The sequence below is a fragment of the Vicia villosa genome, unplaced genomic scaffold (assembly GCF_029867415.1).
Source record: "Vicia villosa cultivar HV-30 ecotype Madison, WI unplaced genomic scaffold, Vvil1.0 ctg.001451F_1_1, whole genome shotgun sequence".
Taxonomy (NCBI): Eukaryota; Viridiplantae; Streptophyta; class Magnoliopsida; order Fabales; family Fabaceae; genus Vicia; species Vicia villosa.
Genome location: NW_026705622.1, coordinates 353,104 through 366,397, shown reverse-complemented (window position 1 = coordinate 366,397; position 13,294 = coordinate 353,104). Strand labels below are relative to the sequence as shown.

Below are 13,294 nucleotides of genomic sequence, written 5' to 3'. Positions count from 1 at the left end.
GAGAAAAATAGAAAGAAGAGAAAGATAGAGAAAAAGAAGAAGAACATAGAAGAGAGAAGAGGGGTTGTAGAGTCATCAACAGGGTGGACTAAGAGATGGGGTAAGGGTTTGAATCCAAGTTCTTGTAGAATCTATCTATGAATGGGTAAATGTTGTTTGTGTATGCGAATCTCTTCATCTTTCAATTTCATAGTTTTGGAAATGTTAGGGTTTATGTAACTTTTGCTCATTTTGTGAATCTCGTGTTGTTATGTTGTTATGTGGTGATAAATGATATTATTGTTGCATTAATTGGGTGTTTAATGAGTTGATTTGATGATTCTAAATGCTTATGTTCGTTTGGGTTGAATTGGGTATGATTGGAAATGTGTTTTGCTGTCAAAACTATTGATTTTTATGCTACTGTTACGTGGGAACCGGTTCCCAGATGTGCCAACCCGGTTTCCCATAGTAAAACTAGAAACTAGCTTTTTAGAAAGTCAGAACCCGGTTCCCACATGGGGAGGAACCCAGTTCCACTGTGCACTTTGGAAAAATGTTTATAACTTAGAATTAGCATAACTTTTGATATGTAACTCCTTTTTAGGTGCCGTTTGAAGCATATTGAAGCTTAAATAATTGTCTATATGATAGAGTAGGATTGGTTGGCAATTGTTTAATTTAATTATGATGTTAATTGGGAATAACATGTAATTATATGTGTATGTTATGGATGAATTGTGCATGATCAATGTTCATGGATGCATTATGTGATATGATAACCGTGAATTATGTGATTGATTGCTAAATGCTAATTGATGCTTGAGATTGATTTGAATGTCATGTTGTGTAATGTTGTGCAAAGTTGTAAAGATGTGATTGTGTAGTTTATGAGATAGAGAGTCGCATTATATGCATGAGTCTTGTTTTGTTGCACACGTACACAAGCATGAGTCTTTGAAAGTGGCAATGTTGGGTAATCTCGCGAAGATTATTTACTTGTCCCAAATCTAACACCGAAAGGGATTTGAAAGCTTAACGCTGAATGGAGCTTTGAGATGGTTATCATGTCCGTAGAGAGTGGCAATCGGTTTACCATAATGATAACAAGCAGGGATCCACATTTCATGTTGCATAGAGTCGGACTTGAGTCGCACGTGTCGGTGTGAATGTGTTGTATGATTATGTTATGTGTGTATGAGATGTGATAGGTGAATTTGGTGATTCATTTGATATGAATGGTTGTTGTGTTATGATTGTGATATATGTGATTGAAATATATGTGATGTAGATGTGTAATATATGTACTTAGAATCTATATGTTGGTGAAATATAATTATGTACATTGTTTAGTAATCATGTTTGATTATGTGGAATTGAATGATCTATATTGTATAACATGACTATGTGAATCTTGATTAATTGCATATGATGCATGTTATGGCAAGAGTGATGAATTGTGAAATGTATGCTTGTCGTGTTGTATTTCCTATTATTATATTTTCTATTTAGAATTTGAATTCTCGCCCTTCTGTTTGAATGTTATCCTTTGTTGGTAACGTGCAGGTTTTGTGGATAGCGATGCTTCAAATGAGGCTTAGCTTAGAGATTTAGATCTCTTGTAAGGTTTTGTGACAAAGTAGTCACTTGTGCTCTGGTCATATGTAACACATGGGATTTGGGTTTATATTTTATAACTTGTTGTTATGATATAATTGTTTACTCATATTGTACTTCGTATTTGAATACGTTATTTTGTTGATGAATGGCCTTGAGCCGAAATATTGAGATATGGTGGATGATGTATGGGAATCATCCGATTTTACCATTTATTTGATGAGATGATTATTCCGCTGTGTTTTCGCATGTTGCTTTAAATCCCGTGTTATTCGGAAATGACCATTGCATGTTGTTTTATTTTGAAATATGTGTAACGCCCTCGTGAGATGCATGCTTCTTTACTCTGATTTATGCGAATGTATGCCTTATTTGCTTAGTATAGAATTGGGGGTGTTACATAGTGGTATTAGAGCACGGTCGTCAGTTGGCCAGGTCATTTATGTTTTCCTATCCCTTTTTGTATTGGATTTGTGTATCTGACACGGTCAATACTGTTTGTTTGCCGGTTGTTGGGTGTCTAGAGAACAATGGTTGTGGGAAGGAATGTTAACATTAATGTTGAGGCGGTGATGAGTTGGACTGGTGCGATTGGACAAGTGCTGTAAGAGAATGCCGATTATGGAGGAAAGGATGAGTTCTATGCTTTTGGAGACTTCCTAAGGTGCAATCCGCCGACTTTTGAAGGAAAGTATGGATCGAACAAAGCACATGCATGGATGAGAGAAATGGAAAAGATTTTTCAAATCATGATTTGTACGGACGTACAGAAGGTGCAGTTTGGTACTCACATGCTGACGAAAGGAGCTGACGATTGGTAGAGTAATACTGTGCGGAGATTTGAAAGAGAAGGTATTGAAGTCACTTGGACTCTTTTTCGTGATGCATTTTTGGAAATCTATTTTCCAGAAGATATACGAGGGAAGAAAGAAGTGGAGTTTCTAAAGTTAAAATGAGGAAGAGGACAATCCAGTAGGGAGACCGTATGATATCAAGAGGAAAAAATCTGGTTTTCGCAAGAAGCTAAGTGGGGGAGGGACTCCTACTCCACTTAAGTGTTTCAGATGTGGTGTTGAAGTTCATCGTGTTGCTGAGTTTAAGAAAGAGGTTGCTACTTATTTCAAGTGTGGCAGGCCAGGCCACATAGATGCTAATTGTAGAGAGGGTTTGAGACTGACTTGCTACAACTGTGGAAAGCAAGGTCACATTAGTACCAAGTGTGACAAACCAAAGGAGGAACAAGCGAAGGGAAAAGTGCTTGCGTTGTTTGGTGCTAAGACCACTACTAAGGATAAGTTAATCTGAGGTACGTGCTTTATTATTGATAATGGTGCAATGTATTCATTCATTTCTTTAGATTGTGCTAAGAGGTTGAATCTTGTGTTATCTGATATGCGTAGAAGTATGGTTATTGAAACACCTGCTATGGGTTTTGTTTCTACTTCTTATGTGTGTTTGAATTGTCCGTTGAGTATCTTTGGTAGAGATTTTGAGAATTGATTTAGTTTATTTTCGTTAGATCAAGTTGATGAGAATTTTAGTATGAACTGTTTGGATTTGAAGCAAGTAATTGTAATCTTAAGAGAGATATTGGATCTTGGTGTTTTAAGTAATTTCGAGTGCGAGTTATGAAGGAACACTATTATGGTTTAGTAACAATGGTTTATGTTTCATTATGATTGTTGACTGTCTATTGACAAATTGAGGACTTGATCACCCTTAATCTATTATTGATAGAAAACGAGATCATATTGGACGAGATAAACTTCTCTTACTAACTTGATATTGTGCAAAGCAACTAAGGAGAGGTTGAAGAGTCGAATTGAGGAGTTGATAAGAGGTTCATTTGTCTAAGTGTATGGTCGTAGAGTTGCACTTGTTTTGTCGAGTAAGAAGAAGGAATGTCCTATGAGGTAATGTTTTGAGGACGTTTTGATTCTAAGAGTGACGATGAACATACTTAACATTAAGGATTGTGTAATGGATGTTGAAAGAGAATAAGTTTGTGCGAAGCCTTCTGAATGTGATTTTTGGTTGGAAGAAGTGAATTTTCTTGGATATGAGATTCGATATGAGGTGAGTTGATGCAGATATCGACAAGTGGTAGTTTATACTTCAAGGTAATGTTAAGTTCATGAGAAGAATCATTCGATGTATACATTGGAGTTGTTTGTCGTTGTGTTTGTTTTGGAACATAAGAGGCATTATCAATTGGATCGAGAATTGAGGCGTGTAGTGACTACAAGAGTTGAGAATAAGTTAAAGAAGATGGTTAGATTCTTGAGAGATTAGGATTTTGGTTTGAATTACCATCTTGGAAAAGAGAATGTTGTAGCTGATGCATTGAGTAGGAAATCATTGCATATTTCTATGTTGAGGATTCAAGAGTTGGAAATCATTGGAACAATCTAGAGAGTTGAGTTTGGTTGTGAAGGACGTCTTCTTGCGTTAAGCTTAGTATGTTGAAGCCTAAGTGTGATGTTCTTAACAAGATTAGAGAGAGTCTGAAATTGGATTTGTAATTGGTTGACAAGATGACATTGATTAATCAAGGTAAAGGTAATCACTTTCGGATTGACGAGATTAGAGTCATGAAAGGTCGTGATCAAGTTTGCATTTCTGATATTTCGAAGTTGGAAAAGAGAATTTTGAATGAAGGACATCATAATGGTTTGAGTATACATCATAATGCTACTAAAATGTATCAAGATTTGATGAAAATGTTTAGTGGTAAAGTATGAAGAGGGATATAGCGGAATTGTGTATTTGAGTTGGACTTGTCAGAAACCGTTTAGTTGGTGCAACAGTTATCCTATTAGAGTGGAAGTGAGATAGTATCTCTACGGATTTTCATTCGGGTTTGCTGAAAAACATCGAATAGTTGTGAAGTGATTCGAGTTATTATGGATAAGTGGATGAGATGCACTTATTTTATTCCAATGAGGATGGATTATAACATGGAGAGACTTGCTAAGTTTTACGTTGAGAGAACTATGTGTTGCATGGCATTCCATTCGGGTATTGGAGTGATATCTTTTACAGCCTTGTATGGTTGAAGACGTGGAACGTTTTGTTTTGGTGTGAATCTAGAGGAAGCATATGTGGTTTCGGTGTTGAGATGGCTGTGTCGACTGAATTTTCGAGGACGAAAATATTTTAAGTGGGGGAGAGTTGTAACAACCCGATTTTATTAGTATTTTTATTAATTATATTATTTGGTGTTTTCTAATAATTATTTATTTAGTTATTATGTGATATAATAATTATTTGAATATTTAATTATACGTGTTTTGTGCTAATTTGATTTATTGGACTATTAGTAAATATTAGGAGATAAGTTGTTGGGCCTAATTAGTAATAAGTGTTGGGTAATAATTGGGTTAAGCCCAAATTAGAGGGGAAGATAGTGAGAGAGTTAGGTCGTTTGTCATAATTTTGTAAAAGAGAGAAAAATAGAAAGAAGAGAAAGATAGAGAAAAAGAAGAAGAACATAGAAGAGAGAAGAGGGGTTGTAGAATCATCAAGAGGGTGGACTAAGAGATAAGGTAAGGGTTTGAATCCAAGTTCTTGTAGAATCTATGATTGGGTAAATGTTGTTTGTGTATGTGAATCTCTTCATCTTTCAATTTCATAGTTTTGGAAATGTTTGAGTTTATGTAACTTTTGCTCATTTTGTGAATATCTTGTTGTTATGTTGTTATGTGGTGATAAATGATATTATTGTTGCATGAATTGGGTGTTTAATGAGTTGATTTGATGATTCTAAATGCTTATGTTCGTTTGGGTTGAATTGGGTATGATTGGAAATGTGTTTTGCTGTCAAAACTATTGATTTTTATGCTATTGTTACGTGGGAACCAGTTTCCAGATGTGCCAACCCGGTTTCCCATAGTAAAAACCAGAAACAAGCTTTTTAGAAAGTCAGAACCCGGTTCCCACATGGGGAGGAACCGAGTTCCACTGTGCACTTTGGAAAAATGTTTATAACTTAGAATTAGCATAACTTTTGATCCGTAACTCCTTTTTAGGTGTCGTTTGAAGCATATTGAAGCTTAAATAATTGTCTATATGATAGAGTAGGATTGGTTGACAATTGTTTAATTTAATTATGATGTTAATTGTAAATAACATGTAATTATATGTGTATGTTATGGATGAATTGTGCATGATCAATGTTCATGGATGCATTATGCGATATGATAACCGTGAATTATGTGATTGATTGCTAAATGCTAATTGATGCTTGAGATTGAGTTGAATGTCATGTTGTGTAATGTTGTGCAAAGTTGTAAAGATGTGATTGTGTAGTTTAAGAGATAGAGAGATCGTCTTAAATGCATGAGTCTTGTTTTGTTGCACACGTACACAAGCATGAGTCTTTGAAAGTGGAAATGTTTGGTAATCTCGCGAAGATTATTTACTTCTCCCAAATCTAACGCCGAATGGGATTTGAAAGCTTAACGCCGAATGGAGCTTTGAGATGGTTATCTTGTCCGTAGAGAGTGGCAATCGGTTTAGCGTAATGTAACAAGCAGGGATCCACATTTCATGTTGCATAGAGTCACACTTGAGTCGCACATGTCAGTGTGAATGTGTGTGATTATGTTATGTGTGTATGAGATGAGATAAGTGAATTTGGTGATTCATTTGATATGAATGATTGTTGTGTTATGATTGTGATATATGTGATTGAAATATATGTGATGTAGACGTGAAATTATATGTACTTAAAATCTATATGTTGGTGAAATATAATTATGTACATTGTTTAGTAATCATGTTTGATTATGTGGAATTGAATGAGATATATTGTATAACATGAATATGTGAATATTGATTAATTGCATATGATGCATGTTATGGCAAGAGTGATGAATTGTGAAATGTATGCTTGTCGTGTTGCATTTCACATTATTATATTTTCTATTTAGAATTTGAATTCTCACCCTTCTGTTTGAATGTTATTCTTTGTTGGTAACGTGCATGTTTCGTGGATAGCGATGCTTCGAAGGAGGCTTAGCTTAGAGATTTAGATCTCTTGTAAGGTGTCGTGACAAAGTAGTCACTTGTGCTCTGGTCATATGTAACACATGAGATTTTGGTTTATATTTTATAACTCGTTGTTATGAGATAATTGTTTACTCATATTGTACTTTGTATTTGAATACGTTATTTTGTTGATGAATGGCCTTGAGCCGAAATATTAAGATATGGTGGATGATGTATGAGAATCATCCGATTTTACCATTTATTTGATGAGATGATTATTCCGATGTGTTTTAGCATGTTGTTTTAAATCCTGTGTTATTCGAAAATGACCATTGCATGTTGTTTTATTTTGAAATATGTGTAACGCTCTCGTGAGATGCATGCTTCTTTACTCTGATTTATGCGAATGTATGCCTTATTTGCTTAGTATATAAGTGGGGGTGTTACACCCCACATAGAGTACGTGGTCAACTGCCTAACGGAAGATTCAGTCTTCCTCCTTCGAACCTTACGGGTAGTCCACCCAGGATGAGAGTCACGCGCTAACTCTGCCCTACCACGTAGGATCCTGACAGTCTCCTATTTTCGGCCTCCAATAATCTAGCCTAAAATAGTAGAGCTTGGGCCAATGCTGGGGACTATAAATACCATCTTTTACAAGAGGGTCAAGTAATTCATTCATTCTCACCTTTCACACTTGCTTTCACTCAGAATCTTACTTTGGCATCAGAGTGTATTGCAGGTACCCCATCTCTTCTTTGGACTGACCAGAAGGAAGTTCACAGACCAAGGCGATCGTCTGATCCCGATAAGATCAGATATGTATGTTCATTGTATCAAATTTTGTTGTCGAGGAATCAAGTTAAAAACAAATTAAAATTATAGGAGTACAATAAAAAAACTAACTTTGTATAAGAATAAAAATTAAATTATCTACTATTTACATTTGAGTTTAATTGCTATGCACTGTCAATGTAAAAAATTCAATTATATAATTTTAAAAAAAATTAAAATAAAAGTCAAACATTAGTAACTCATCGATGTTTGTAAATTGTGATTAATTGATAATCTAAAACTTGTTTAAGGATAATGCATTTCAATTAAATTCTTTACATTTTACATGATACTTTTGCATTTTTTAAATAATTTGGACTAAAACCACAGCGATTAACAAACTTCATCGCTGCTTTTCTTTCTCTCCACGATATCGTCGCGAACTAAAAACGTCTCTCCTTCTCTCCTCCATTCTACTCTCACCTTCATCCGCATCGCATTACTCGTAACAATCTCTCTCTCCTTCTCTCTCTCTCTAGGGTTTTATCTTTTTTGAATTTTTTGTGACGATTAATATCTTTTTGGCATCACTTTATTTCCAGGTTCAATTCGAATTTAGAGTATGACTAAGTCAGTGGATCTTCCTCCTAAGGGTGGGTTCAGTTTCGATCTTTGCAGAAGAAATGATATGCTTGAAAAGAAGGGTCTTAAACCCCCTTCTTATTTGAAGACTGGAACCACTATTGTTGGTTTAGTTTTTCAGGTATAAGAAGTGCTTATTAAAACATCTTATAGCATTTTTCATAAATTTTTGTGTGCTTATTTTTATTAGTTCTCAAAGATAACTTATGTAAACAATCTATAGCACTTGTAAAAATAATTTAAATTTATTTTATCTTTTGTTAGAAAAGTAGCTTATGCAAGCTTTTTCATAAGTGTTTATTTTGATAGGCGCTTGTGCTATAAGCTTCAAATAAGCTGTTTATCCAAATAGTCCCTTGTTTATAAGTTGTTTTCATAAGCTTTCCCAAATAGTCTCATAAGTGCTTATGTAAATAGATAAAATCAAATAAATTAGTCCAAACAAACACGTCCTGAGTTAAATTGGGTGTTGTTGGTAAGAAGGATTTGCTTAGGATGTGTTGTATGTTAAAATGTTATGCTGATTATGCCATGATTGGTTCTAACGTTACAGATTATTATGGTAAATGAATGGGTTAGAGAGGGAGGGTATGTTGAAAATCTTTCACTAAAACTTTTTGGACTCAATTATTATTAGCTGTGGAGTAGTATCATCACTCTCTGTCTCTAAAAGATTTGCACGTTGATGCTGAAAATAAATTAGTTCCTCTGTTTATTGATTTCCTTTTTATAAAATGGTCAGCAAATACAGAATTGTACCATGTGATGTTTGTGATCTTCGTGGCTTTCAGCGGAAGAGCGCCTATTCTGCATGATTTTTTGGAACTGTTTGTGTTTATGTTCAATTTGTTTAGTTTAATTGAGTGTTGACGTTTCCCATAAATAAATTTGTCTCAGGATGGTATCATTCTTGGAGCAGATACCAGGGCAACTGAAGGACCCATTGTCGCTGATAAAAATTGTGAGAAAATTCATTATATGGCACCCAACATTTATTGTTGCGGTGCAGGCACTGCTGCTGATACAGAGGCTGTAACAGGTATCTTTCGTAATGCATATTTGCAAATTTTCATTTAATTTCTTATGAAATGTTGCATTTAGCTACATTTTAGGTTTTGATTTTGTTAGTATTATTAAACCATTAAAATGAGATGTTTGTTATTTATTGTAGACATGGTTAGCTCACAGCTGCAATTACATCGCTACCATACTGGTCGAGAATCAAGGGTTGTTACAGCACTAACACTTCTTAAGAGACACCTTTTCAAGTTGAGAATCTGAAGTTCGGTCTACTTTAAGTGATTTTGCTCCTTGTATGAACACCGATTCTGACACTTTAAATTATGTGCAGTTACCAAGGTCATGTCTCAGCTGCATTAGTTCTTGGTGGGGTTGACATCACTGGACCACATTTACATACTGTTAGTTCATTATTTAAACTTTTCTTTGGTACATGAAGTTTTCTTGTTTAGAAGGGATATAGTTGGATTTCTCATGACTATTTGAGTTCATGATTTGCAGATCTATCCACATGGGTCAACTGACACCCTTCCATTTGCTACTATGGGATCTGGTTCACTTGCTGCAATGTCTGTATTTGAGTCTAAATACAAGGAAAGTTTGAGTGTAAGTAAGCATATTAATGCAAAAACATCACGCCTGCTTAAAATTAGTTTTGTAATATTCTGTCAAATGTTATTATATTCACATTACATTCCTTTTTAGAATGATTAAATGAAACTAATATCAATTCACTGTCTTGATATAAAGATGTTCTCCCCCACCAAAAACCCAACTTGAATATAGACAAAAAAAGACCTTAGTTTACTGGACTTAATTAAGAGCAAATGTTACGTAGTTCTTGACCTATTTGATGTCATTATTCCAAAATTACATTTTACATGATTCAAGACAAGTTAAAAATGAGGATTTTCTACCATAAGTTAAGGGTTGTTCAAGAAATGCATTTCTTTCTTTTTTTTTTCTTTTCATTTTTATATGAACTCAAGAAAACTAAATCAGCGTAACTAACATCCTCAAAATGTGTATAGGTAGTTAGTTTTGCTTATAATTTAGTATGGACTATGGAGGGAATATAATATAATTATTTAATTGATGCTGATGGTGTTTGTAACTTCAATCATTTCTTGATTTTGTGATTAGATAGATATTTTAATTTGCTATAAACATTTAATCTGATGCAGAGGGATGAAGGAATTAAGATAGTTGTTGAGGCGATATGTGCTGGTATATTTAATGACTTGGGGAGTGGAAGTAATGTTGATGTTTGTGTCATAACCAAGGTTAGTGCCTTGATGCCCAATCCTACAAGTTGTTTTGAGGGGATACATATAAATCTAACTTAAGTACTAATTCTTCGTTAATGCTGCACAGGGACATAAGGAATATCTAAGGAATCACCTCCAACCAAATCCTCGTACTTTTGTTAATCCAAGAGGCTTTACCTTTTCCAAAAAGACAGGTTTATTGCAAACTTGACTTATTTTTTTATTCTTGAGACTGCCATAAAACTATATTGTTTTGCTTATCACTGTGCGTCCATATTTTGCAATCATATTGGCATGACATATTATGTCACCCTTCAAGAAATATTATGATGATTCACGGAATATCAATTCAACGCAATATTATGGAATGTCAATTCAACGCAATATTATCAATCTTAGATAGTCGAATACAAACAACCCCAAAAATGCTATAGCTGGATAGCATAATGCATGATGACTGCTTTTATAATTTTTTAATACAATTTATATACTTTATAAGTAACATAAAAACTCAACGACTAGCTTTGACTGACTAGCAAGGGTGAAAATGGAAGCAAGAGTGAAACAGGAGAAACCCTAATGCTGTTTTGGTGTTTTAAAATTGCAAAGTTCCTAAAATACCCAATCAAAAGCCCTCATCTCATAATCTTTAAACTTTAAGGGTTTTTCTGGAATTTTCAATTTTCATTAAAAGGTGGGTTGCTATATTGCTTCGGCAGCCGCTACATCAAACATCTCTACTCCTGCTTGTCTTATAGTGGCAAGGGGCTGCCGTGCATTATTGACTTTGCTGCTTTAACCTGTCAGTATCATTTGTCATATTGTCTGGATATCATATGTTGCTACTCTTGTTTTACTAGTAGAAGAAATACATACAATGCATATATTAAGAAGACATGCAAGGGAAGCAGGGATTTAGGGTATGGTATGAAGCTTAGATACTTGATACGTCGTGAATAAGATACGACACAGATACAGGGTTATGAGAAATTATTGTTCACCTAAAAAAAGAAGAAAAAAAATTAGAAGCTGCCTGGATACAATGACTGAACCGTTAAACTGAACCAATTACGGAGTTAACTGTCAATAACCACATCTAAATAGCTGAGGGGGAAACAGTGTGCACCTCTATATATGTCCCTTATGGTAATCTCTAACGTACCCCCTTAAGGTTAAGGTGGTTGACCAGTAGGGTGAAAATCAAGTACCTGAGTTTATATCCTCTAAAAGTAGATATCTTGTTGGAGACAAGGCTTTAATTAACAGAGCTAACACAGCCTTTACAATGGAATGCTTAACACCTTCAAACTCTTTTGAGGACCTGTTCTTGAACAAATAAAAGATTCTATATGTTTTCTGATTGCTTGTAGAATGAGTATGTAAAAGAGCCACAGGAAAATTTTGCATGTGTAGTCAAACCTATGTTGGTGAAACTCCTAGTCCTTGCCACTAACCAGGGTTTGTACTGAACTACTGATTTATCTCCTATATATATCCTATTTAAAAGAAGTCATGCCTTTTGCTATTTATCATCTTATACTAACTATCATTTTCATCTCCCACATTCTCATTCTCATTATCTGAGAATGCTTAGCTTCCAAATCTTGTATCAAAACACAACTTTGCCGATTCCAGAAGTCCACTGCCATTATCAAGGAGATTGTGCACATCTCATTTAGTATATCCTCTGTGTCCTAGACAAAAGACAAGGCTGCCTATAACCGAATTCCTTTTATGAGATATTTTGTTTCTCCAAATAAAATGAAAAAAGGAGGTATACTAAAACTCAGCTTATGAAGGACGATGATGTTTAAGAAAACTTAAAACAAGTTTTTGGAGTTATATTTGAAATATAAATGTTATGCCTAAGATACTCCTTGGGTTAATAGTTTACAAAAATAAATGACGAAACCTCGTGGATATACCTATATTGTATATGTGTGTGAATATTGAATTCGAATACCACACTAAAACTTGGCAATTTTGGAGTATCTGGCTTCATGGAAGAGAAGATGGGGATGACAACAATTTTTTCATTCGGTTTCATTCACGATAAAAAAGCGTAGTACAATACACATGGCTAAATGGCATGTTTATGCTCGATTTGTGATGTCACTTAAACAATTTCATTAACTATTTAAATCAAACATAGTAACAATAATTGCAGGTATAACTTGTTCAATCTTATATTTTGTGAGTCTTGTATAGTTTATGCCTAGATGATATATATGCATGACATTATATAAACAAAGTAAAATTTACTGAGACTTTGAGAAGGTAATCAGACATTGATATAGATTGCCTCTTCTGCATCTTAACTTGTTCTGCCTCCCTTTTTTTGCCGATTAAATTGAATGGAGTGCATTCCTTTTAATTTTTGTATATTCGATATCTAATATTATATTTATATATGTTACAGAGGTTCTCTCAACAAAAGTTACACCATTGAAGGAAAAGGTTGAAGTAATTGAAGGAGATGCTATGGAAGAGTAGCAAATTTGGTCTAGTCAATGTTTGTGATATTGATAATTATAATTTCAAAAGTTTGGTTGAATCTGAATCTTGGTTTTCTTTTGTCACCAAGGTCTAGAGCAAGTGGTTGGTGCACTGTGTGAGTGTTGTAAACTGCAGGGTAACAAAGTTCGATTTTCACTGATATAAAAAAAAATTGGTTTTTATTTACCTATTATGATTTGAATTTCATTAGATTGTTTCAAGTTTTTTTATGATAAAGTATTGTTACAAGTTATTAACCAGAGATTTAATCATTTGGAGGTCTCTTTGTCATCTTAATTCCAGTTCTGGCTATAATATGCTTGACAAAACAGAAGAAATAAAATAACTGTCAAGATAATATGACAAATTATCTGTAGAACCATTACTTAAAACATGATTGAATTGTGTGGAAGGACAGAGTGATTTAAGAAACACCGATTCCAATCTACCAAAGCAAAGTTGATCTTGGGATTGGATCCTCTGCTTGGATCCTCTGCTGCCTAGCAGCA

The 13,294-nt window shown here is 34.4% G+C and overlaps 1 protein-coding gene across 1 annotated transcript; it reads left to right on the top strand.

The window, feature by feature from the left end:
* Positions 1-7,708: 7,708 nt before the first annotated feature.
* On the top strand, positions 7,709-12,971 carry LOC131635244 (proteasome subunit beta type-7-B). Its single transcript, XM_058905854.1, has 9 exons — positions 7,709-7,864; positions 7,962-8,122; positions 8,899-9,040; positions 9,173-9,269; positions 9,353-9,422; positions 9,523-9,627; positions 10,206-10,304; positions 10,396-10,483; positions 12,709-12,971. The coding sequence occupies exons 2-9, from the start codon at positions 7,982-7,984 to the stop codon at positions 12,780-12,782; spliced, it is 816 nt and encodes a 271-aa protein (XP_058761837.1). The 5' UTR covers positions 7,709-7,864; positions 7,962-7,981; the 3' UTR covers positions 12,783-12,971.
* The last annotated feature ends 323 nt before the right edge of the window (positions 12,972-13,294 follow it).

Coding starts and splice junctions, on each gene's coding strand:
- LOC131635244 (XM_058905854.1), top strand. CDS start 7,982: ATGACTAAGTCAGTGGATCTTCCTCCTAAGGGTGGGTTCAGTTTCGAT. Junction 9,628..10,205: donor AATACAAGGAAAGTTTGAGT/GTAAGTAAGCAT, acceptor AATCTGATGCAG/AGGGATGAAGGAATTAAGAT. Junction 10,305..10,395: donor ATGTTTGTGTCATAACCAAG/GTTAGTGCCTTG, acceptor AATGCTGCACAG/GGACATAAGGAATATCTAAG.